This window comes from Anopheles coluzzii, chromosome 3 (assembly GCF_943734685.1).
Source record: "Anopheles coluzzii chromosome 3, AcolN3, whole genome shotgun sequence".
Taxonomy (NCBI): domain Eukaryota; kingdom Metazoa; phylum Arthropoda; class Insecta; order Diptera; family Culicidae; genus Anopheles; species Anopheles coluzzii.
In genome coordinates this window covers 87,611,561-87,635,942 of record NC_064671.1, presented here as the reverse complement: position 1 = coordinate 87,635,942, position 24,382 = coordinate 87,611,561, and the positions used below count along the sequence as shown (strand labels likewise).

Genomic DNA, 24,382 nt, shown 5'->3' with positions numbered 1-24,382 from the left:
AATGAATAGTTAATTTAATTGAATACGATCGTTAATTAACCGCATCGAGTACCGAACCGCCGGTTTAATCACAGCGAAAGCACGCTTCTGACAAGACCGCTTTAACGTCTCTCCTCCTCGACGAAGTTTAAAGGGCGCTATGAGGACTATCTTTAAAGAAAGCATAAAATATCGGATGTCGACACGGACGACACGGACTCTTGCTGTATTACTGTTAGCACCATTCTTGATATAGATAGAATTATTTATTGTAGCACGAAAGTAGCCTGCATGCACGTCGTGTGTTGTGCCGATTGAAGAGCTGCACATCCTGTAGATCAAACGGAAGAACCTTCTCTCATCGCCTCCGCTGCTGATTAATTGCGGTTGTTTAATTTTGTTACTCACTGTTTTCAATTTCGTGTGCCGCTCCAATTCAGAATAGGGTTTTGTTTTGTAACGTACATTGCTTTTTAGAAACTACACCAGAGCCCTGCAAAAGCGTGGAAAAAGAGAAAAGAAGGGTTTTTTTTAAATTAAACTGCCATTTACATTACTTATCGAACTGTACTAACGCATAACTGTTGCTTCCGCTTGCCGTCCGGCTATCGCCTTGTGGTTTTACTCTCTCTCTTTTCTCTTTACTGACTAGGGAACGCACGTGCCCCAACACCGCCAAGCCATCGGGACCATCCGGAGAGTGGTGGGTGGGGGAGATTACGCACGACGGAACCACCTACGCTCTGGCCTGGGGCCCTCCCCACCAGCAGCGGTTTAGGCTGGTGCTCCGCCCCGGTTAATGCAATCCATCTCGACGTCATCGATCGGTTTCCTGCGGTAGCGTGCCGGCAGCTGCCATTCCTCGATCGCCTCGCCCGACGACACGGACCGTGCGTGCTAAAAATAAACAAAAGGCGTGTGCGAATCAGTCACGGTTTTTGGCCAAACACGGGCAGTGGCAGCAGCAGCAGCAGCATGATTACACACTGCACAATGGAACACTGTAAACAATTATGTAACCCGAACAAAATGTGCGGAACGCTCGCCCGGACGAAAAGCAACCATTGGTGCTGCAGCATCCGTGGGAACACCATTGGCGATGTTTAGCCATCCGCACAGGGTTAGATGAGCTCTTTCGGCGTGGACTTACCGCTGGAGCGGCTGTGTTGGCGGCTGCACCGCCCGCCGTATGGCTGGCCGCCTCCTGGAACGGGCCACCCTTGCGGAACTTGATCAGCGGCACGCGCTTGGCGGAGGACAGCACCGAGCGCAACATTACCATGGCGCGTTAAAACCGGAACTTCAGCTGAACTGGTAACGGGACTGTCTGTGCAACTATCTGCTTCCGACGTTCCGAGGAGCCTTTTTTGTGCCCCGTGTTCCGCAAAGACTTCGCACGATATCAAAACAAATCACCGAGAAAAGAACGATTTCGTGTGTTATTGCTGGCCGAGGTGTATAGAGAGAGAGAGAGAGAGAGCGAATGGTAAGCTTGACAGCTACTTTGATTGAAGGAAGAGCTGTCAAGTCGCTTCCCGGTGAAAAAGATCCACGGAAGCTTTGCTCTATTTCAAAATTTCATTTTCGGCGGTTGCGCCAGACGAATTATTCTGTAAATTCATCATCGAATCTTAGGAAAAGAAATGATACTAATTCCATTTCGTATTCCATTTCTTTTTCCTATGGGTAACATTGTGGAATTTATTGGATGAAGAGTATCAAAAGTGAATGATGAGTAAAATAAAATCGCCCAAAACGCCCCCCGCGGCAAACGCTTTCCCACTACTTCCGCTTGCGACACTTGGCCCTGCCCCGGCGCCGCTTCGACCCGGGCGCCTTCGGGGACGTGCCGTTCGTGGCCGCCTTCTTGTAGCTGCGCGAGATCGCCCGGCTGGCGCTGTTCTGGATGCCGCCCATGCTCGGTTTCCGCGTCGCGATCAGATCCTGCGAGACCAGCTCGGCCAGCACGCCCTGGTGCGCCAGCATCGACAGGAACGTGCAGATAAACTCGTCGTAGTTGTGCGTGCGCCGGCAGTCGTCCAGCTTGAACCGGTCGCGCTTCTCGTTCTCGTCGCACAGGTGCTGCTCGGTGATGGCGATTTCCGATTCGAGGTTCTTCAGCAGCGACAGCAAATCTTTCGGCGAAAACGTGCCCGCCCCGATGAACGACGAGGGCGGCGAGGGCGGCGAGGAGTGGTCCGGCTCTGGTTTGATGTCCGGCTCGCCGATGATTTCCACCGAATCGGACGAACTGTTCATCGAGACGAACGATTCGAGCTCCTTTGAGACGGCCACCGACGACGACGAGGACGACGGTTGATCCGGTTGCTTTTCCTCCTTAATCGCTAGCAGCTCTGAGTATTCGTCGGACAGCTTTACCGGAGTCGTTTCGTCCGCTTCCTTCTTGACGGACGCGTTCAGTGTTCGCGAACCGCCTGCCGTTGAAGCGCTCGTTGCTTCCTTCTTTTCCGACTTCAGCAGCTTCTCCAGCGCGGCCGACACGATCGTTTGGTTCGTGCGCAGCATTTTCAGCTTGTGCGTAATGGCAATGCGCCGATCCGGCACGACCGCCATCAGGTTGAAGCGAATGTCCTGCTCGCCCGTCGTTATGCCGAGCCGGTCCGACATGACCCGCCGGAACTTGTCCGTCCACGCTTCCTTCTCCGCCCACGGCCCGTGGTCCATCGGGAACGGTTTCAGTCCGTCCAGCTCGAACAGCCGGCCCTCGATCGGGACGAACGAAACGAAGTGAAACGCCTCCCCGGTGAACCGTCCCGTACTGACGCCCGAATTGCGATCCATCCGGCGGCGGGCCTGCGGCATCGCGTGCGAATTGTGCGCACAGGCCAGCTCGGGCGTGTTCCCGATCGCCCAGCCCTTGTTCTCCGGGCTCATGCCCTTCGTGTGCATCTTTAGCCGGCTGAGCGTCTGGCCGAGATCGATGTCGGAGCAGTTCAGCAGCACCGACAGCAGCGCATGGGTGGCACAGCTGTTCGGAACCACCTGCTGGGCGAAGAAGATGTTGTTCACCGCATCCTCGTCCTTCACGTAGATGTCGGTCGTTTCAACGATCTTCCGGCGGGCCCGTCGCTCCTCGATCCAGCGAAACAGAAAGATAAACCCGTACACCTGGCCCTCGAGGTTCTTTTGCAGGTCGTAGATTTCCTCCACCTGCACGCCCTTCACGCCGAAGTCCTCCAGCAGCAGCGTGAACAGACCGGGATCACTTTCCAGCTCCAGCCAGCCGTCGTTCAGGCGGTTGATATCGACGGGCATCGCCATCGCGTAACTTTTCCGAGCGCTTTTCACATGAAAACTAATAAAGCCATCGGCGGTTGCGAGTATTGGTTGGTAAAAGGGAGCAAAACACGGAATTAATTTTCACGAACTGGTTGTGTTTTTGTTTATAGTTTTTTTACGAGCGGCGACGCTTTCAACGCAGCTGTCAAAGAGGCGACCAAGGTGTATATAGATAGTTGCGATGCGATAAACAGTGACCAACACAATTATAGCAACACCGGAAAATATTTTAAAAAATATATATATTTTTTTAATGCTCATCATGTGCCATTTATAAAAAAGTAAAATGTAGATAAAGGATTAAAAAAGATAACAAATAAACACTCATTTCTGGAACTCTACTTTGATAAGTTTATTTCTGTTTCTGTTTGTTCGATCTTCCCTTTCGCCGTTCAATATGCGTTAAACCCTCCTGCGGCTTCCGGTTTAGTAAAAGTAAAAGGAGCACCACTGTCTCGCGCCCGTTTGATATTCTCTAACCGTTCCTGTTTTTTTTTTTTTGTTCTCCCCTAAACCGTGACTCCTCTTTTGCCGGTAAGTGTGTCCGTATGTGTCCGTTTGTATGGTACGCGCATCGATTCGAGGCATTTTATTCCGGATCTGTGAAATGAAGCAATGGTTCATACATCCGACTGTTACCTAAGCTACACACGAACAGTATTTGTAATGGTCTTTCCTACTTTACTTCGCTTCGTTTGGCAGCGTATGCCGTTCGCAGTGTTAGCCATACACTACGCAACGGTATGTTGTGAGGAGAGATTGTTCCACGACGTAGTTAAGCTTGCTTCACGGGTTGGCGCGTCTATTGTCTTTTTGTCCTATCTTTCTTTTTGTAGGAGACTTGCTCTTCTTCTTCTTCTTCTTCTTCTTCTTCTTTTTGGCGTAACGACCTACGCGATCATGCCAGCTTACACAGGCTTTCGGGACTTATTGAGTACCACGCAGCCGACTAAGTCAGTCCTTGCTACGGGCAGACGGTCCTATATGACGGATTGGGCCCTGAACACGGGCATGTTGTTAAGCCGTGCGAGTTTAGGAGTGTACCCTGCTACTGAGCAAGGAGACATGTTCTTCAATTCCAATAGTGAATTCCTTCTCCTTCCGATTCTCGACACACTAAACTCCCGGGCAGCACAACGAAAGCCTAGCTAAAGAGGATAGTGCGTGCTGGGGTACAAGTGCTGCTTAATCCTAGAGTATCCTTCTAATTCCGCCGAAACATCGCCACAGATCAAGATTATCTTCTACACTCTGCGGCCTCGATGCTTTCTTACAGAGTCGTGAGGTGGTTAAGGGTAAGTGCGCGCCCCCGTTTGATTGATGCATTTATTTCAATGTGATTCGCGTTCAAACTCCTACTGTTAAGGTGATGTGTGTTTTGAGGTGTTTTTTCATCATCTGCCACTCTTCTACGCTCTAACCGTAACGTAATCCAAAAGCATCAAATAGTGAATAGAATAGTAGTAGTTGTGGTTGTATGGGTTTGTTTGCGTAAAGGAAATCGCTTTCCTTACCTAGCTTGTGCGTACTAAAACGAAGAGAGGGCACCATCATTTTACCCCGAATATTAGGCCTAAAAAGCTTTAAAAAAAACGGCACCAAAAAGAATGTAGATATGCACAAGTGTGCCGCGTGCCTTTGTATTAGAAGGCTCAAAATTAATTTTGAACTGACTTTTTGTTTGATTCTTTTGGTCGTATAGTGGACGCTGACTAGAGCGGAACACATCGTTTTGCGCTTGCGTGCGCGTGTGCTATCGCAAGCGACCACGTGCTAGGCTTGCTGCGCTCGCTTATTGACTATTTATTTTTCTGATGGCGGGGTTGCGTGCACTCTGTACGATTTTCCCAATTTTTTTTTGTTTTCATATTGCACTTACTTTGCTTTAATGCATCTCTCTTCTCACTCTCTCGCGAAAGCGTTAAAAGGAACTCACGGGGTGTTTGGTAGTGTAGTATGTTTGGCTTTGCGCAATGATTGAACTAATGCATGGATTTTTTTTCCTTGGCAAGTTTAACGCCTTACCCACCCTGTTTCTTCACTATTGAGGGTTCTTCCTTCTCCTGCTCGATGATTTCGGGTAAGGTATACCCTACAATTTGTTTGTTCTTTGTGACGATAATAAGCGTCAATTGCCTCGCTCTCGCGGGCTTGAACGGGCTCTCTCGCTCTCTCTCTCTACACCACACAAAAGGCATGATTACATAGATATTTAAGCGTAGGGGAAAGAAGAAAAAACAAACTTAAACAAAGACACGGCTGTTGAAACTCAACGCTTTAAACCTACGATCGACCGCAACAGAGCAGAACACATGCCCCCACCTTTCAAGAATAACCACCTTGTGGAAGTGATTTAGTACTCGGGCAACGGTCAAAACTCTCGACGCAACTACTAATATGCTGAGCAAAAAAAAAAACAACTACACTAAATTGATCTACAAACTACAACAGACGAGAGAATGGAGAAATGGATTTGAAGGAGGAGGGCGGGATGGATGGTATGGTTTGCCTAGTGCGGTGCTTTCCCTATTCGAAGGTAGAAGTAGTATTATTACTATTGAAGAAGAAAAAGAAAAGGTACAGCGTACACGCTGTTTAGCACTAAACACCGCGCGGGGCGTATTGTTACCGCGCGGCGCCAAAACAAAGACAGTAAAACGTATCCAAATCGAAAACTATTCTACCACAAATTCTTCTCCATTAGTGAACTGGCTTTCCACTGTGTATGTGTGTGTGTGTGTGTTCTGCACGGCAGCGGGCGTCCTCCACAGCTGTCGAATCATTTTTGGCGACCCAAGGCAAACCGCAGCTGCAGCAGCGGCGACCGTTACCGCATCATCGTGGTGCATCGGCTTCAACTCGACGTCACCTCGGCGGGCTTCTTCTCTACCGCCGCACCGTCCTTCTTCTCGCCATCCTGCTCCTCGAACGGAATGCCGGCGGCCGTCTTTTGCATCGTTTCCATCAGCATCTGATCGACTTCCTCCTGGTTGGCTTGCACCGGACCACCGCCGGGCTGTTGCGACTGGGCGCCCGCCTCCTTCTGGCGCTTTTCGATTTCGTTCTTGAAGTTGGCAATCTCTTTGGAACTGTGTTTGGGAACGAGTGAGCGAGAGAGAGAGAGAGAGAGTAGGCGTGTTAATTTTGAAGTGCAAATGAAAAAAACGGCCACTGCGCTTACCTAATTTGTACAAAAATGATGCCATTGATTGCATTCAGCATGTCCAGCACCGAGCCCATCGAGGGTGGTTGAATGTGAATCGGGGGCAGCCCGGTGCTCAGCAGCTTGCCGTTGGCGTAGTTCATCTTCTTCTGCAGCACGACCGCCTGCTGCGTCAGGTGGCGAAGGCATTCGGAGGATTCCTGCGTCTTTTCATGGTTTTCGCCGAGCTGTGGTAGAGGTAAAGGAGCGTACATTTAGCGTAAAACAGTATCCAACAGTTGCTCGTTTTAGAACAGCACAACCACACAAACTTACCTGCTGTTTGTAGATGGCGTACGTTTCCTTTTCGTTGACCAGCGCGGATCGGAAGTCGCCCATGCAGCTTTGCGTTCGCGCCACTAGATGGTAGCTAACTGCCACCTTAAGCGACTTTTCGCCGTAGTACCGAATGTTGAGGGCGAGCGCGTGCTCCAGGAAGCGCAGCGACAGTTCGTACTCGCCGACCGCGTGCAGGATCAAGCTGATGTTGCTCTGCAAGGGCCAAAAACGAATCCGTTTTAGTCATTTATTCATTGGTACAGGGTGTTTCACACTTTATCTCAAGATCGCGGGACCGCGGTATGCGGTACTGCGGTATGATCAATGCTGCAAAATGTCATGAGCATCACGAGATATTCACCAACGAAAACAATGACCATATCCGTGGTAGCTTGATGCTTATTGCTGATACTCAATAAAAGTGCGTCATGAAACATAATCATGACTTTTTCTGGCTGTTAACAGTGCTGCCAAATGCCACTCGGTCTCCAAAACTCATGACTGAAACGAAGCTCTAATCAGCTCACGTACATAACGGAGATGATCAGAGGTGAGGCTCAAACAGTTGGTGGACCCATCACATGCTTCGTGACATTTTGTTTAGCACCCAACTCTTGATCACTCACTTGGTCATCCCTATGATAATCATGACATTCTTGGACCATACTTGGTATCTGCTTTGATAGTCTGTTGGGTAGAACAATAAAGCTTTTGAGCGAGAAAACATGCTCATTTTGTTTCTTGGAGCCACACGCAAGCACCGCATATCTTCCATGACTATCATGATTATCACAGACAGAAAATGTCGCGACCAAGTGACTGACCAAGAGTTGGTTGCACAAAATGTCAACAAGCATGTGATGATCAGACCAACTGTATGAATCTCACCTCTGATTATTACAGAAGAGTTTGTGACGCTGACATGATTTTGTTACAGTCGCAATTAGTCATGAATATGTCATGAAATTTGCAAAACTGATCACAGTTAAAAAAGGCTCGACACAGAGTCGAGAAAGTGTGTCGAATTGTGATAGAATGAAAAAAAATGCATCATTTATGTTTACTTACATCCATCAGCGCAATGTCGGGATGGTTCTCACCGCACACGATGGTCGCCAGATACCGGGCACGGTACAGCAGCTTAAGTGCGGTGGTGATTTGACTGTTGGCAAAGCAGTACAATGCAAGGTGGCCCTGAAAGCGGAGCAGATCCAACAATTAGCACAAATAAGCTCCAAATGACCGCAACCGGTGTCGCTTTTTGACTTACATATTCCGAAATCGTGTACGGATGGTCGACCCCGTTCACGCGCTCGCTCATCAGCACGGCACGCTGCTGGATCGCGAGCGCTTCCTGCGGATCGCCCATAATGTAGCTGAGCCGGGCCAGCATGCGCAGGCACTGGGCATTCTCCGGATGCATCGCGCCGTACACGTTGTTCAGCAGGTTGAGCGCTTCGCTGATCAGCCCGTACCCGTCCTGCAGGTAGCCCTGCTGGATCTTCGTCTGGCCGGTCGTGTAGAAGTTGTACGCGTCGGAGGCGCGCGGATTGATGTGCTTCACCACCGGGAACACGTTCACGATGTCCGCATCGGTGAACGCGGGCCGGTTGCGCTGCTCGAACGCGTACTCCTGCAGCAGAATCTGCACGCCCGTCTTCAGGCAGAACGAACGCAGCAGCGAGATTTTCTGCAGCTTGAACGCACCGATCAGCGGCTCGATCGAGTCGATCACCGCTGCCTTGCTTTCCTTGCCCTCCTTTGCCGGCTGCTCTACCGTCAGCTCAAAGTCCCAGTACGCCTTCAGCTCCTGGCGGATCTGTGCCCACAGCGTCTTGGACGTCAGCGCCGTCCATTCGCAGTTGTCGGACGAGGGCACGGAAAAAGTGGCCTTACGTCCCCCACCCGCGGCACCCTTTCCACCTCCTCCTCCTCCTCCCCGCTTGCTCTGTTTGTTTTGCTTTTTGCCACCGGCCTTCGGTCCAAACTCGTCCGCCAGCTGGCCGTCCCCGTCGGCGCCGGTACCGTTCGCCACCGGCTGGTAGCCACCGGTCGACACCGTCAGGAAGCAGTTCAAAAAGTGGCTGATGGCGGCCGCCATGCTCATCACGTCCGTCTGCTGCAGGTACGCGGTGAACAGATGCTTCGCCGCCCGCACGATCAGCTCGGACACGGCGATCGTGTGCAGGTACTCGAGCTGCTTGATCTTGGCCAGCTGGTCCACCACCTTGCCGAGGTAGCGCACGTTAATGCCGCGGTTGTGCAGCAGCTCGGTCAGCGTGACGCCGTCCATCGGGGCGGACGTGTGGTCGAGACACTCGTGCACGAAGCTCGGTATCTGGTGCTTCACCAGAAACTCGGCCGCATCCTTTACCAGCTGCTTCTGGCGGCGCAGCGAGCCGGCCGCGTTCGGCTCCTCGTCCACGTGCCGTATGCCCGGCGAGTACACGTCCGGATTGAAGCGGATGTTGAACTCGTACTCCTTGAGCGAGCCGACCGCTTCGCACGCTCGCTTCACCACCTCCATGCTTTCGTTCTTCTGGTCGCTTGAGATCAGCGACTCGACCAGCTTCTTCGCGTCCTCGCTGTCTGGCTTCGGTACGGAGCGTGCGGCAGCCGCCGCGGCTGCCGCTTCCTTGGTCGTCGATCCCTCCTCCTTGCCATCATTCGCATCCTTGCCTGCCTCCTTGCCGTCCTTTGCATCCTTTGCTGGCGTCTTATCGCCCTCCGCCGGGGCGGCTGCTTCGATGGCGGCCTGTTTGCCACCCTCCTCCGTTTTCTGGGCGGCAGCCGCCTTTTGCTCCTGCTTCATTTTAACGCACTGCTGCAGCTGCACGGCGGCATGCTTCATGAACATCAGATACCGATTCTCCACGAACGCTTCCAACAGCTCCTGCCGCAGACAGCACAGCTTGTGCCGGTGCTCAATCGGGAAGCCCATCGCCCGGCTCTCCTTGCCGACCGCTTCCTCCTCCGCCGGCAGCGCCAGGAAGTTCACATCCGGCGGGAACGTGCGCAGCAGATCGAGAATGTAGTGCCGCCCGTCGTTGCCGATGATGCCCTTGCACTCCACCGACGAGCACAGCTCGATCGCCTCCTCCTTGTCGTTGTACACGCTGTGCGGCAGTATCTTCAGGTGCTTGCCGGCCGCATTCAGCAGCTCCAGGTACTTCGGGTGGGACAGCACGGTTTTGCCGAAATCGATCGACCCGTACACGACCGACTGGTCCTGCTCGCGCTCCAAGATGCCCGGTATGATCGACTGGGCCGTCACGCGATACCCGCGGTAATCGATCACAACCGTGCCGAGCGTGTACAGGCCCTCCACGTCCACCGCGCTGTACACGCGCACGCCGTGCAGATCGTTGCGCGGCGCCACAAACGCGGCCGCATCGCCGCCCAGCTCCTTGTAGTGGTCCCGCACGTCGAACCCGAGCGAGAAGAAGATGTTGTTCCAGATGAACATCTGCGTTTTGGCGTCCTCGCCCGGATTGATCGGCATCACGTTTCCGTCGATGACGGCCATCGCGCCCCGCGTCGCCGCCGTCACGAAATCGCTGTGCACCTTGAAGATGGCCCGCTCGCGCAGCAACCGCTCGGGTAGCGTCGCCCGCGGCAGCTCGCGCGTCGTCTGCAGCTCCTCGTTCCAGTCGCGCGTCTGCCCGGGGATGTGCTCCTCGTAGCCGAGCTTGGACGAGAACGTGTCCTCCGCCCGGATCGCGTCGATCGTGTGCTCGAGCGCGGGCGCCGTCCACGTGTACACCTGGTACGGCGTGGCGACGCGCTCGAACGGATGCCGCTGGGTGCGCTTCTTCTGCATCTGCGCGAAGCAGCGCCGGAAGGTGGCGGAAATCTGCGACAGCAGATCGATCAGCGAGTGCGAGAGGTAGCTCGGGTTGGCCGGCTGCGGGTTGAACGCGTCGTCCGTCGACTGGTTGACGTAGAAGCCGCGCGAGCAGGCGCTAATGTGCAGCCGCTTGTCCTCCATCGTCACCACGTACAGGTACATCAGGTCGCCGTGCAGCTTGCGCGGCCCGGGCGGCGGATTCCACGCCGAGGTCGTCAGCACCTTCAGCGGTTGCGGGGTGCCCTTCTTGCCCGTGCCCGGCTGCAGCGGTAGCAGCGGGCGCTCCCGCGCCCCCGGCATGATAAAGTCGGGCGGCGTACAGTCGACCGATTCCTGGCGCGTCTTTTTCTTCTCCATAATGTCGCCCATCGTGATGGTGTGCAGGAAGGTGAGCGAGCTGCAGTCGACGCCGTTGTACGCGTCGGCCGGATCGAGCGATTTCAGCAGATCGCGCACGTGGCGCACGTGAATGCGCGCCTCGCGCATTGTGTACGGCTCCTCGACCACCCGGATCACGGAACCCTCCTGCAGCCCGTCGATGTTCTTCAGCTCGGCAAAGTTGTCCAGCGTGCGGCCGTCGAGCTGCAGCGAGAAGCACGTCCGGTGGCACGTGTCCTCCCGGTCCATCAGCAGCTGGTGGATCTCCTGCACCAGCTCCATGCTCGACACCTGTATCGAGAGCGGCTCCACGCCCGGCGACAGCACCTGCACCGTAAAGCCGGTCTCCTGCATCAGCCTCATCACGTCGTCCTCCTGCTGCTGCTGCTGCTGCTCGGTCTCTCCGCCACCGGCAACGCCAGCGCTTTTATCGTCCGCGGACTCGTTCGGGCCAGCAGCGGCCGGGTCCGACTCTTCCGAGCTCGCGTGTCCGTTCAGCCCGTTCTGTTCCGCGTGTCCGTTGCCGATCGTTTCCTTTTGCTCACCGGCCGCCGCTGCCACCACCGGGGGAGTTTTTGCTTTTCCATTCTGTTTTTTGTTCTTGGCCATACCTTAAAGAAACGAAAGAAAACAAAATTAACGCCGAGTTTGGATTGGTTAAATGTAATTTTAAATAAATATTATTAAAGTTACAAAAATGAATAGTTTAGAACAGCATCAACATTCTCTCCCAAACTCTCGAATCAAATCGAATCAAAACTCACACGGAGACGATCAGGATAGAGAAGCAAACATTACGTAAAACCATTGCCCCAACAACTCCCGCGTGTGATGATCGTGTTTCACGCTCTCCGCCGCCCGGCCAAAGCATAAGCCAACCACAGCACCATTCCTGCTGCAGTCGTGAAAATAGCGTACGATGAGAAAATAGATACACTTTCTTCACTGTGTAAATGTGAACATGTAAAAATAGGACCCGGTACGGTACGGTGGCGTTCAAACAACGGACAAACAGCGAACGGAGCATCTGCACCGCAACCGCAACCGTGTTTTTCTACAACCGCCGTCGACCTTTAATTCATTTGCCCTTCCAAACTGCTTCTCCCACCCCGGGTTTCCTCCTTTCTCTCTCGAGAACATTTTAATCGTCCAATCGTCGTGTGCGGACCATCAAAACCGTGTACCGCGTCTATGTATACGTGTGAGGCGTTTTTGTTGTCTGGTAGCGCGTTTATCACATCAGTCCGTCCCGCGTGCGTGCGGTGCAGCGGCAGCCAAGCTTTACGCCTCGCGAGCATATAGAAGACCTTGAACTTTGGGGGGATCCTTGTTTTGTTTATTTTTTATGGGTTTCGGTTGTCTTCTTACTCGTTAATTGTGCTGGACGTTAAATTAATGCTAGAATGGACGGAAAGAATGATTAATGACATGTTTTAGTTTCGTTTCTTTTATCGATAATATGAAACGAATTTGAGATCATTCTTCTGTCGGCCACAATTACATTCGAATCTTCAGAGAGATGCGATTCGATACGAACTCAATATTAGTGGTGTGCTCTTTGGAGCGCACCCAGGACTCCGATCCGAGTCCGGCTATTGTTAGTCCGATTCCGACTGCGGCAAAATCCGACTGCGGTTCTGAGCAGAGTCGGAGTCGTCTGAAGTCATCCAGAGTCATCCACAGTCGTCCAGAGTCGTCCAGAGTTGTCCGAAGTCGTCCAGAGTAGTTCAGAGTCGTCCGAAGTCGTCCAGAGTCGTCCAGAGTCGTGCAGAGTCGTCCGGAGTCGTACGGAGTCGTCCGAAGTCGTTCGGAGTCGTCCAGAGTCGTCAAGAGTCGTTCAGAGTCGTCCAGAGTCGTCCAGAGTCGTCCAAAGTCGCCTAGAGTCGTCCAGAGTCGCCCGGAGTCGTCCAGAGTCGTCCAGAGTCGTTCGGAGTTGCCCAGAGTCGACCAGAGTCGTCCGGAGTCGTACGGAGTCGTCCGAAGTCGTTCGGAGTCGTCCAGAGTCGTCCAGAGTCGTCCTGAGTCGCTCGGAGTCGTCCAGAGTCGTCCAGAGTTGTCCAGAGTCGTCCAGAGTCGTCTAGAGTCATCCAGAGTCATCCAGAGTCATCCAGAGTCGTCCAGAGTCATCCAGAGTCGTCCAGCGTCATCCGGAATCATTCGGAGTTGTTCCGATGGACTCTAGACGACTCCGAACGACTCCGGACGACTCTGAACGACCCTGGACGACTCCCGACGACTCCGGACGATTCCGGGAGATTCCCGACGATTTCGAACTACTCCGGAAAATGGGTCCACTCAGCATAACTTCACAAGTCGGTTACGAAATTACCGGTGTGGGCTCGGAGTCCGAATGTTTGCCAACTTTACCCATCGCTAATCTATATTTCAATTTTAAAATGGCGCTTTTTTGAACGACTGTTCCTAATCGCTGCAACATGCATCCGTGGAAGGGAAACTATTTGCTTAAAAAATTAACTCAAACCCACAGCAACAAGAGCAATAAACCCCTTGAAGCATACAAATGTCGAGATGGGGAAGTAGGAAAGTATGATAATATTATGTCGGCAGAAGAGAAACTCGACCAACACAATATGCAGCGCACCGTGATACATGCATAAACACAAACACGCGCACACAACGGACGGAAGAGGTGCTAACTGAAGACCGGAACTCGTCAGACAAACAGCGAAGGTATGACGAAAAGAAGTTAGGCCATTCCTTTTTTTTTTTGTTTGTCTGACCAGCACAGACCATATTGTGTCTGGCTGCCTCTTCTTCTCTCCGGCTCTGCGGGGAATACCTCTGCCACGTGACGACGACGGCGGAATATGTATATGGGATGGGATCGGGGTGTTCGAATTTCAAATCAAACCCATCGGCGGCAGTAGCAATCAGCGCACACCCAAACCCAACAACGACAGTGTGAGTGAACTGTTTATTTTTGAACATATTCATCCGCCGGGCATGGCGGGCTATTCCTGGTGGAGCGGTGATTGGTTTCTCCTGTCGTGTCGTGTTCCTTTTTTCCCTTCCCATTTCCCGTTCGTTGGCAAACGTTGCAGTGACAAAACGGCGACTCTTTTACCGGCGACGTCGCGCAAATGGGCACAAAACGCGCCAGCACAACCTCATGGCGGTGGCGCACCGTCGTTATACCCTAAAATAGACAACACGAGAGATGGGGAGAGATGGAACTTCTCACCATCAAAGTAGATTTAGAATCTATGCACAGGATAACGGACGACAGCTTGTCAATGGTTTTGAGTTACAGTTTGAGCTTTGAATGAGAACTTTGTGATAATTAACTACAATTGCAGCCTTTTTTACGTCTCAATCTACGTCCGCCATTTAAATGCGCACTCGCAGATAATTAGGAATAAAAGATTTACATACCATTAGCCAGAGAATGCAACTCAAATGATGATTTTCTAGCATTTGTTGAGACTTAAAGATTAAAATCTTGCCATCATCATCTTCTTCGCTACTTTGCAAACCACACACACACACACACACACACATGTGGGGAGTGCTTCCGGACGTTTGCTTGACAAACGGAGTGACGAAACAAACAAAAAAGGCAGACTCCTCGGGACGTTTCCCGCGCGTTCAAGAGACGAACGCGTCCAATATCGGTGGGCAGAAGCGGTCCACCAAATGTGCAAATGTGCAACTGAAACACAATCCCCCCGGGTAGTCAAAGTGCATTCGCCCGGCACTGATCTATGCGCATCCGCGGCTCCGCTCTCTCTCTCCCTCTCTCTCGTCTGGTTCGTCAGCAGCGCGCGCGCGCAATCGAGTGACGACGGGCGAGCGAGCGCCTGCTGCGTTTTATGTGCACTTTTACGCGGATGTCGTGTTGCCAAGTTCAAATAAAGCCGCTCTTCTCGCCACCGCCGCCGCCACCGTCTTAAGATGCATATTTGTGCTTGCTTGCTTTTGTGTCGGGCGGTTGTTTTACTTTTCTTCTTTCCCATTCCGAGGTTTAGCCCACAGGGAGAGACCCGTGCCTTCCGTGGTTGCTAAATGGGAAACGTCGATTCGCAATCAATCAGACAAAGAGTAAACTATCATCAACGGGAGGCGCTGATAGGGGGCGCCGACCAGTTCATCATGCGCGGTGGGAAGGGGGGAAGGGCCACTTCAAAACTCTTTTCCGGGACGGAGCCTTGTACACACAATCCGGTAGCTGAAACGATAGTGAGCAAGCGTGCCCTGGGTGTGCGGTTGTGTGAAGCTGTCCTAGTTAAGTCTGTTGCCACACACGCAGCCCTCCTGTACGCCTCCCCGCGCTTCCCTCTTCGCCACCGCGTACAGATTGTTGTCCAATTTCGTTCCCGCACGGAAAGCATCTCTCGACTAGCCCGCGCACTTCACTTACGCACACGCACGTACCCTTCTTCTTCGCTCTTCCATGGGATCATCACCGGGCAAAAGATAAGAAAAGGAGTGCTCGGCGCACACCAGTCAGTGTGTGCCCCGTTGCTGTCCCGAAGTACGCATCGCATCTTCTTTAGGGGGTCTGTCCGTTCTTTCGTCGTGTGGTCTCTCTGCTCCGGGAATGACTGGCGCGATCTATTAAGCAAAGCCAGAGCGAAAAAGAGACTAAACAGATAAACCCGGTGACCGTATCTATTCGGTTCGGTGCAGCGACGGGAGAGACGCACACACACACACATGAACCATGTCAATCTGGAAGACGGGGACCGCTTCTGGGCCGCTTCTCTCTCGCGCACACGTGCTTATCGGGCCAAAGAGACCAAAGCGATGCTCATCTGCATGCCTTTCGAAAATAGGTTGGGCGCTTCTTGGCAGGGTCCAACAACCAGCCAGACAAACAGATACGGCAACTAAAGAAAACACTTTATCATTCTTCACTGGAAATACACAACCAAAGGTGGATCTTTCTTATCGGCTGCTACACGAAACGTGCGTTTAACGCTTTGCAAGAGTTGGAATTTTGTTAAAATTTACTTTAAAATGTTTTCACAATAAAAGTTTGCTTGATTGGTCCCAAGCGTTTAAATACATTGAATTTAAATTAATAAATTACCCAACTATAATAAATAAAAAAATATATTTAAAATTGGCTGAATTTAAATAAAATATTTATTAAATAAGTAGGCCGTGCCGTTTCCTAGGCCTGCGTTAAGGCTAATAAAAAGACCCCAAACATAGGCGTTGGAATGGAACTATGTTTTGTAACATATTTTACTACGGTTCTATTACATCTTAAATTAATTAATATTTCACGTTTACAAAACAAAAAACTCTTTAATTATGCAAAATACAAACAATCCCTTTTTACCCTAAGTTTGATTCTCAGGTGCCCCAAAAAATGCAGTCGACAAATCAACCACAGTATGTGCCCAGCTCGAAGTAATGCACCCATATCATCATGTAATAAAGTGTAATAACAAAAAAGTTATTTTTACATGTGTTTTTCGAACAAATTATTCCCGTTCAATCTGGCAGAAACTTTCGAACCAATCGAACGCAACGTTCTAACGACAAACAAAGCAACCGATCTTACGGCCAACCTATCCATGCACGGCGAACCCATCGGCAAGCATCCGTCAAATGGTCGTAATTACGTAACTGATTATATGACTACGGGCGGTGCGAGCGCAGAAGGTTTTTTCGTCGTGCCACCACGCGGTCCGATCGGGGTTTTACCGTCGCCGATACCGGCACATCGATAAGAATCCGCTCCCGCTGCAGGATATGTATATCGACTATCACACAGCGTGCTGTGTCTCCTGCCGGAGGATTACACGCTCGACCGTCAATTGCATCATCTTTGCACAATGGTTACCCCGAGACGGCGCAGGGAGGGTTAGAAGATTGCAAAACTCGCATGCTCTCCCACGGTTGGCTGAAAAAAATAAAATCTAACCTTTCTTTTTGCCGCCCGCCTCCCCGGAACCAGCGGTGGACAGCGCCTCCGTTGCGGCTCCGGCCGATTGAACACTTTCCGTTTCCAGTGCCATATTTCACAACCCGCTCCTTTAGGCAGACAACACTGGCGGTTTCCTGGTTCTACACACGCACGTTTCGGTCGAAAGTCACACGCTGCTTCCACACGGTGCGACGGCACGATTGGACGAAACTTCTTCCTTCTTCACGGTCTCTGTAATTTCCATGCACTGTACACACACACACACGCACGCACGCACACACGAACACGAGAGCGCGCGCGGCAAGGCAAGGACACTGCTTCCTGTGCGAGGGTGGGGAGGTAAGTGTGAAAAGCACCCGGAAGTCCTGTCGCCCTATTTGCACCAGCCAAGCACCAGTCCGGCTGTTTTCTTCGGCCTGAATTTTCCGTCCGCTCTCCGAAATCGCCAAGGCACACTCACACACCACCAGAATGCACGCGCACACGGCTCGCGACAGCTGTCAGGCGAACTGTCACAACAAACTGCATAGGGGCGGGTGAGGGCCGAAAGAGGCCGTTTGAAAACCGTTTGCACGGTGGGTTTTGACATTTGTGGGTGACGAACTTTTTCTTTTTATTATTACAATTTAATTAAAATAAGGCATGATAAATGTGTGTTGTAACCGAATGTTTTCAAATTGTTTTTATCAATAACACATTATAAAAATGGCTCTCAAATGAGTTTTTAACAAAAATTCTAAAATATTTATAAAAATCTTTTTCTCTATTTTGCCCTTTGGAGCGACCACTGTGACAGCCCAGCTAGTGGCTAGAAACAACAACACAAGGCAAATGTAAACATTCCTGTTCGATTGCATTTTGTTTGTCGAATTTGTGAGAATACATTTGAATTACAGGCTAAAAAACGACACAACACCATGGAAATACGAAACGAAGTGAAGCAGAAGGACAAGGAGGTGGAAAAGAAAAAGTTTGTCGTGCGCAATGCGGCCGACATACAGCGGGCTAAGCTGGAGAAGCTGATGAAGAACCCGGTAAGCGAACTCCAAACACCCCCTGGCGGAGGGCCAACATTTAACGTTTCCCCCTTTGATTCGTATCGCACAGGACAAACCCGTCATCATACCGGCGCCGAGCAAAAACCGGGACCATTCCACCGCCATACCGTCGTTCGTGCGCAACGTGATGGGCTCGAGTGCGGGGGCCGGTTCGGGCGAGTTCCACGTGTATCGCCATCTGCGGCGGAAGGAGTACGCCCGCCAGAAGCAAATACAGGAGAAAAGCCACGCCGAACAGCTGGACGATGCGTTTCAGCAGAAGCTGGAGGACAACAGAAAGGCGGCCGAGGAGCGGACGGCGAAGAAGCGGGCCAAGCGGTTGAAGAAAAAGGCGAAGCAAAAGACGCACCACCGGGGCAAGAAGCCGAAGCTCAGCGAAAGCGGAAACGAGGTGGAAGGATCGTCTGACGAGAGTGAGGGGGAAGACGACGGTGACGATGGGCCGGCTCAGAGCGAAGATTCGAAGGACGCGATGGAGACGGACCCTTGTCCTGAGGGGCAAAATGACGCAACCAGCGATGATGCTGCCCGAAAAGAGAGTGGTACAAGTGGGAAGGACGAAACAGCACAACACACAGACGAAACGGCAGAAGAATCAACCGAAAACTCAACACCTCAATCCAAAAACGACGCCGAAGGTGATGAACCAAACGCTGCAGAGAAGGAGCAGCCTCACAGAAAGGAGGACGAAAATACCGAAAAAACGGAAAACTCAGGCAAACAGTAGAAACTGTGTGTGTGCGGTACAAATTAATAAACAATTCATAAGTTAAATAGCAATTGGAATTTTTACTGAGCATTTTCCTTATAAGCATTGAGAACTAATCAAGGGATGAATTCCATTCCGTTGTTCCGAAACTTTCTTAACTAGAAAATAACGTTCCAAGGTAGAAATCAACCGAACGGAATGAACAAAAGGAGGAGGAGGGGGAAAATAATAAAACTTTAAATATATTTGCACTCTCTCGCTTTCTCTCTTCCTCTCTGTCTCTCTTTCTCGCTTTCTCGCTGTCGCTATCTCACTTCTCGCTTTCACTGTCAATGTTTTCCATAATATATATTTTTGTTTCTTCAAAATTATAATCCCGTTTCGTTTGCTTTTTAATAACGCGTAGGTTCTTTTTTTGTTTTGTTTTGTTTTGTTTGTTTAGCTGTTTCTGCTTGCTGTTTTATATCTTTCTTTAAGAATATTATTACAGAACTCTCTATGCGGTCCTTGACATGCACTCCCGGAACGATGCGTGTGTTTGTGTGTGTAACGTTCGCTTGTGCGTGTGTGTGTGTGTCTGTTATTACTGATTCCCTTTTCCGCTCTCCTTTATTTTCAAATCACACCTTTCCGTTGAGGTCGTCGTTTAAGATTTAAATTTTATTTACCATGAAGGAAATAAAACCAAATCACGCTCCGGGTTCCACCAGCCAGATGGAACAACGCAGGGAGGCGGCGGCGGCGGTGGGATGACCCGAAGCCATTCGACGCGTGCCATTCTCACTTGATCTCATGCATACATGCTTCCGTTTGTTTTATTTTTTTTACTCGATGGAATACATTTCATTTCGCTCGTTTCACCTTTTTTCGCGGCTATGCTGTTCTTTTCGGGGACATTTAGATTTTCGGCACATTTCGAGCATTGCTGACATTCGAGCGCGGCTTAAGAAGAGCCGGGCCATTTCCCCACCCAACGCTTTTCAAGTGACACACTAACGCATCACAAACACATACACACACACACATACAAATCGCCCCATGTTCGCGTGTCAAGGCGCGCATTCGCTTGCGTATTAGATCGCGTTTAACACTATTCCGCGTATTATTACCGTTGCCTTCTCTCTCGCGCTCATATCTTTCCCCCATAGCAACGGGTAGAAAAACACCATTATTCGTAGCAATTATAATAGGTAATCATAATAATAGTAGTATTAGCAGTTGTGTGTGTGTAATTATTATGTTTTCGTTTGCAGCTCCTAGCTTGCACTCTCCCTCTCTCTCTCTCTCTCTCTTTCTAATCGCTTGCCGCCGGGGGTTCGCGCACCAAGTTTGCGCGGTTCTTTCCTACACACCTCTTGATGTTCTATGTTTTTTCTTCCTTTTTTCTGTGTTTGTTTTCTTCTTCTTCCGCTTGCCATAGCAATTATATAAGAGGGCATTTTAGAAATAGGTTTTAATAATTTAAATAGTATGAAACAAGTCGCACACACTCACACACATTTCCGCAGTTTACACCTTGCTTCCAGCGAGCGGCACCGATGACGCCCGTAAAACCGTTGCCGTTTCTCGATGGCGTGAGGGTAGTAGGATGTGATGTCCTGTGGCTCATCATCACCACCACTCACGCCACTGACACACTCACACACACATCCACATACGATGCCTTCCGTCTTTTCTTGCTCCGGTTTTTGCTGCCAACCAAGTCAAACGATCGATCATCAATTGTCGCACTAGACAGGCACACAACATCTGCAACAGGGTCTGCGTATATAACGTGTTCGTGTTTGTTTACGTGCAGTAACAATATTTACATTATATGGACTGTGAGGGGGGGGGGGGGGGGGGGGTTTGTGTGCCGGTTGTAAAGGATAGCAATCGTGAAAGTTTGCACCCCCCGCGGCAACCCTTCGAAAGCTCGAAAAGGGTCACCACCACCACACAGGGAGGTTGGTTTATGCAACTCTCGCACACACACACACATAAAAACTAACCCGCGACGCGACTGGGAGAGCGTTGATTTGTTCAGCTCATTCTAAAACAAAATTCTTATTAAACTTTACTATTCGCACTATGTACAAACAGCCTTCGACAAAACAAAGCCAATTTTACAAGGATGAAGCAATTGGACGAGTGTACGCGGGGAGGGCGGGCGATCGACCCTTCCCGAGGATGGGCCCACAAATCTTCTCCGTGAGAGATAACAGAGATATGCAGTTTATTTAGTTTGTTGTTTTGTTCTATTGAATAGTGTCAAGCAAGTTGGTGGAAAACCACCTCCCAACAAGTAGGGGAATGCAAAAAAAACTATCAAAAAGTGTAGCAATTTTAAGGTGCAAGTTCCTTTGGACCGTGATAAGCATAGATGATGCAACCAATAAGGCAGGCATGGCCAGCAAGTAATCATACAGCTCCAAAACTCAAGAGCCAAAGCTCACAAAAGGTGTTAAATGAACACCTTTCTCCCATGCATAACACTACATCGTAGCATCGGCAATGCCAAAACGCTATCATACATGCCAAAGAGTCAGAGATCCACATTGTAACGGACCGGGGAGCAGTCGGAGAAGAATCGACAGGGAAGAGCACACACGGATGGGGTGGCGCGCGCGCGTTGTCGGCGGCTGTTTCGGTTTTGCTGGTGTTTCGTGCGGCTCTCTCTCTCGCGCGCGCACTGGCGGACCATTGTTGTTCGGTGAGGTTGTAGACCTGTCTCCGTCTTGACTTAGCGTGCCTGTTTGCTTCTGCCCGAAATCCTACACCATTCTCCCACCCTGCTGCTCCTATAGGCTCCACGCTCTTGCTAATGTTTCAATTTGACGTTCAATATTGTTCCTCCCACCGTGCCCCATTTTTCTTTTTGATAACCGTAAGTATATTGTGTTATTAATAATGCTTGCCTCCCTCCTTCCACATAGATAGTTGCATTGCACTGTGCTGCGCTGTTCAGGCCACCATTTGCCATTATTCCGCTACTGCCTCTCCTCTTTCTGGATTCGCTTTCGCCTCCACTCCGGGTGGTTCGAAACATGTTTTATCCTTTCGATCTTCAAAGCATGAGTGTTAGCTTTTTGGGGATTCCCTACCTTCCGCTAGCTAGCAAATCGAGGAGTGAAAATGAACTCGTGCCTGTCTGCGCTGTACTGCCCTTGCCATCGATTCTGGTTTTTAACGGGCACAAGCGTGTACCACCTACTTCAAGTTTCCTCCTCATTTGATCAGCGCATCGACAAATTGTAAAATGTGTATGTTTCTTTTTGTTGTTCTGTGTATGCTTTGCTCTCTAATAATTATTATATCGTAATGAGTTGCGTTTTCTGTTTCCAATTTGATGTGGCAAAGGGAGTGATGGTGTAATTGTTGTGTGTATCCACTCTATTAGTGTAGCATTTTGATTTAGCAATAATTGCAAACATTATCTCGTTTTCACAATTCTAACCAGTTGGTCTAAACCCAGAGAAAAAGCTAACGGTTTTTGCTGGAGAGTTTAACAGCCAGCGCGGCTCTAAGAAGGAGGAGCACGAAGGAACACGCATGAACCAGCGCTAAAGGTTGGGCTAACGACAGTTTGTGTGTGTATGTTACTAAACATCCGTACCGCCACTGACAATATTCATTGGATCAATATGAGTAAAATAGAACAAAACGTAAACTAATATTGAACTAAAACATCCCTTTCTCCTCTTTCCCTCTCGCTTGTTATCATGTATCATCTATCTTTCACAGTTTTGCTTGCATTGCCTCCGCTCATTGTAAACCCACTTGCTACACCACCCTAAACAGAGGACGGCAACACAAACTGAACACAAACCATGCGCACAGGTGCACACATCGCAATGAAAACGTATCCACGATAAGGATGATGCTGATGATGATGGTGGTGATGACGGTGCCTGCTTGCCGATGCTGGATAACTGTGGTCCGTGGGTCCTCCTGCTTTGCCAATCCACGCATCCTTCCAGGCCCACAATACGGTGTGTGGCTGTGGTTGTTTAATTTGCTTTGCTTTGTCGAAGAGCGAACATAAAACAGAAAGCGCCAATGAGTCTCCCGTTGGACCCACACACACACACACACACACAAAGTAACAAGCTGCCAGCCAACCTGGGGTAGAGTTGGGGTTAGTTGGTCAGGTGGCGTCGTGTACGGGAGAGGGGGCGGATCGGGGGATTTGACTTAGCGGCACTCCCAAACTTTAACCGTCGTGTCCACGCTGCCGGATATGACGTAAGGATGGGACTTATGCATATCTGCGAATGAAAAGAGAGGAGGTAGCAATTTAAGTAGAGAAACAACAAAACAACATCCCGAATGAAAACCGCAACACCTACCCAAAGATGTACAGAAATGTGAGTGCGCGTAGAGCGTTTTCATGCAACGCTTGTTGCGTAGATCCCAAATGCGTAGCGTTTTGTCGTCGCTAGCGGAAATCATGTACTTGCCGCCGGGGTGAAACACGATACCACGCACCCAATTGTCGTGGCCGGCCAGCGTAAACAGGCACAAGCCGGAGCTGACGTCCCAAATCTGGAAACATTAGATACAATCTCATGAGCGAACGTCGGAAGAGATGCAACTGAACTGCTATTTGCGAAAGCTACACATACCCTGATCGTTTTGTCTCTCGATCCCGATGCCAGGAATGGGCCTTGGTGTGCACCCTTCTTGTTGTCTGCTCCGGCTGCCTCGTTTATAGCCGCTGCTGCCGATTCCGGGGCCCAGGCAATGCACTCTACCGTATTCTCGTGCTCGCGCAGCTCAGCCTAGAGAGGAAATAGGAAAGGGACCAAAAGGTACAAAAACTGACTAATTCCATCCCTTGGGCAGGGATTCGTTCCGACATACCTTGCACTCCTTGGAGTTCGTCTGCCATACCCGTACTGAGTGGTCGTTCGAGCAGGAGGCCATCAGCGAGCCGTCCACGTTCACCCGCACCATGCGCACCCACTCCCGGTGGCCGGTGAACGTCTTGACGCAGTAGCCGCTGGCCACCTCCCACATCTTGATCGTTTTGTCACGGGACGCGGAAAGCAGGAAGTCGCCGGCCGGCACGAACGACACCGACGACACGTTGTGATCGTGCCCGTGCATTGTCTTGACGCACTCGTACGTCTGCTGGAAATCCCACAGCTTGATCGATAGATCCGAGCTGCAGGAGGCTGTAAGGCAGGGAAGGGAAATTAATCACCGGAAGGGACAACGACGACGACTTCAGCCGGGACACTTACCGAGCAGCTTGCCTTGCGAATCGAATGCCAAATCCTGTACCGAGTCCGTATGGCCCTTGAGCGTGCGCTCGTATTCGCCCGTCTCAAAGTCCCACACCTTGATCGTGGCGTCCTCCGACGCGGACACCATCATGCTGAAGACGGGATGAAAGACAACGCGCGTGACCGTCGCCCGGTGGCCGGCGAGCGCAAACTTCTCCGGCGGGCGCGGTATCCAGTCGCTCGGCGTGCGCTTCGCTTTGGTCGGGGCGCCCTCGATCACCTCCTTCTCCGCCTCGGACAGCTTCGCCTCCAGCTCCATCACCTTCTTCTGCAGCCGGATGACGGAGGTCCACTTCTTCTCGAGCAGCCCGCCGTACTTGCGCTCGATCTCGTTCGGCATGTCCGCCTCCTTCCGGAACGCTTCCAGCGCGTCTGTGTATCCATTGCTTCCCAGGTAATCGGCAATCGCTTGGTTACTGTGGGGAAGAAAACAAAGGGGGGAAAAGGAAGCTGTAGTGTCATCCAAC

At 50.9% G+C, this 24,382-nt stretch overlaps 5 protein-coding genes across 12 annotated transcripts in view; 1 reads left to right on the top strand and 4 right to left on the bottom strand.

The window, feature by feature from the left end:
• Positions 1-208: 208 nt before the first annotated feature.
• Positions 209-1,460, bottom strand: LOC120958627 (uncharacterized). The gene is made up of 3 exons (XM_040381565.2): positions 1,130-1,460; positions 555-876; positions 209-472 (listed from the first exon to the last, which is right to left on the bottom strand). Exons 1-2 carry the CDS (start codon positions 1,259-1,261, stop codon positions 754-756), a joined length of 255 nt encoding a protein of 84 aa, XP_040237499.1. The 5' UTR covers positions 1,262-1,460; the 3' UTR covers positions 209-472; positions 555-753.
• A 189-nt stretch (positions 1,461-1,649) lies between these two features.
• On the bottom strand, positions 1,650-3,437 carry LOC120958686 (ubiquitin carboxyl-terminal hydrolase calypso). The gene has a single exon (XM_040381647.2). The coding sequence runs from the start codon at positions 3,259-3,261 to the stop codon at positions 1,762-1,764; it is 1,500 nt and encodes a 499-aa protein (XP_040237581.2). The 5' UTR covers positions 3,262-3,437; the 3' UTR covers positions 1,650-1,761.
• A 169-nt stretch (positions 3,438-3,606) lies between these two features.
• On the bottom strand, positions 3,607-17,399 carry LOC120955007 (clustered mitochondria protein homolog). Its single transcript, XM_040375449.2, has 6 exons — positions 16,879-17,399; positions 8,031-11,596; positions 7,829-7,954; positions 6,758-6,973; positions 6,461-6,669; positions 3,607-6,368 (listed from the first exon to the last, which is right to left on the bottom strand). The coding sequence occupies exons 1-6, from the start codon at positions 16,970-16,972 to the stop codon at positions 6,134-6,136; spliced, it is 4,446 nt and encodes a 1,481-aa protein (XP_040231383.2). The 5' UTR covers positions 16,973-17,399; the 3' UTR covers positions 3,607-6,133.
• A 281-nt stretch (positions 17,400-17,680) lies between these two features.
• Positions 17,681-18,719, top strand: LOC120955013 (PRKR-interacting protein 1 homolog). The gene is made up of 2 exons (XM_040375458.2): positions 17,681-17,915; positions 17,989-18,719. Exons 1-2 carry the CDS (start codon positions 17,799-17,801, stop codon positions 18,664-18,666), a joined length of 795 nt encoding a protein of 264 aa, XP_040231392.2. The 5' UTR covers positions 17,681-17,798; the 3' UTR covers positions 18,667-18,719.
• A 1,320-nt stretch (positions 18,720-20,039) lies between these two features.
• LOC120955008 (lissencephaly-1 homolog) overlaps positions 20,040-24,382 on the bottom strand; it is a 233,112-nt gene continuing 228,769 nt past the window's right edge. For all 8 annotated transcript variants that reach the window (XM_049609817.1, XM_040375452.2, XM_040375451.2 and 5 more), the window contains 5 exons: positions 23,874-24,331; positions 23,491-23,804; positions 23,253-23,408; positions 22,977-23,172; positions 20,040-22,895 (listed from right to left, as the gene is read on the bottom strand). In XM_049609817.1, coding sequence (XP_049465774.1) covers positions 22,822-22,895; positions 22,977-23,172; positions 23,253-23,408; positions 23,491-23,804; positions 23,874-24,331 — 1,198 coding nt within the window. In that variant the 3' untranslated portion in view covers positions 20,040-22,821. The remainder of the gene's footprint in view (positions 22,896-22,976; positions 23,173-23,252; positions 23,409-23,490; positions 23,805-23,873; positions 24,332-24,382) is intronic.

Excerpts from the sequence above, each read along its gene's own strand:
- LOC120958627 (XM_040381565.2), bottom strand. The coding sequence starts at position 1,261 with ATGGTAATGTTGCGCTCGGTGCTGTCCTCCGCCAAGCGCGTGCCGCTG. Across the intron at positions 877-1,129 it reads CCAACACAGCCGCTCCAGCG|CACGCACGGTCCGTGTCGTC; the intron begins GTAAGTCCACGC and ends GTTTATTTTTAG.
- LOC120958686 (XM_040381647.2), bottom strand. The coding sequence starts at position 3,261 with ATGGCGATGCCCGTCGATATCAACCGCCTGAACGACGGCTGGCTGGAG.
- LOC120955007 (XM_040375449.2), bottom strand. The coding sequence starts at position 16,972 with ATGGCACTGGAAACGGAAAGTGTTCAATCGGCCGGAGCCGCAACGGAG. Across the intron at positions 7,955-8,030 it reads CGTACACGATTTCGGAATAT|GGCCACCTTGCATTGTACTG; the intron begins GTAAGTCAAAAA and ends CTCCGCTTTCAG. Across the intron at positions 6,369-6,460 it reads ATCATTTTTGTACAAATTAG|TTCCAAAGAGATTGCCAACT; the intron begins GTAAGCGCAGTG and ends TCCCAAACACAG.
- LOC120955013 (XM_040375458.2), top strand. The coding sequence starts at position 17,799 with ATGGAAATACGAAACGAAGTGAAGCAGAAGGACAAGGAGGTGGAAAAG. Across the intron at positions 17,916-17,988 it reads AGAAGCTGATGAAGAACCCG|GACAAACCCGTCATCATACC; the intron begins GTAAGCGAACTC and ends CGTATCGCACAG.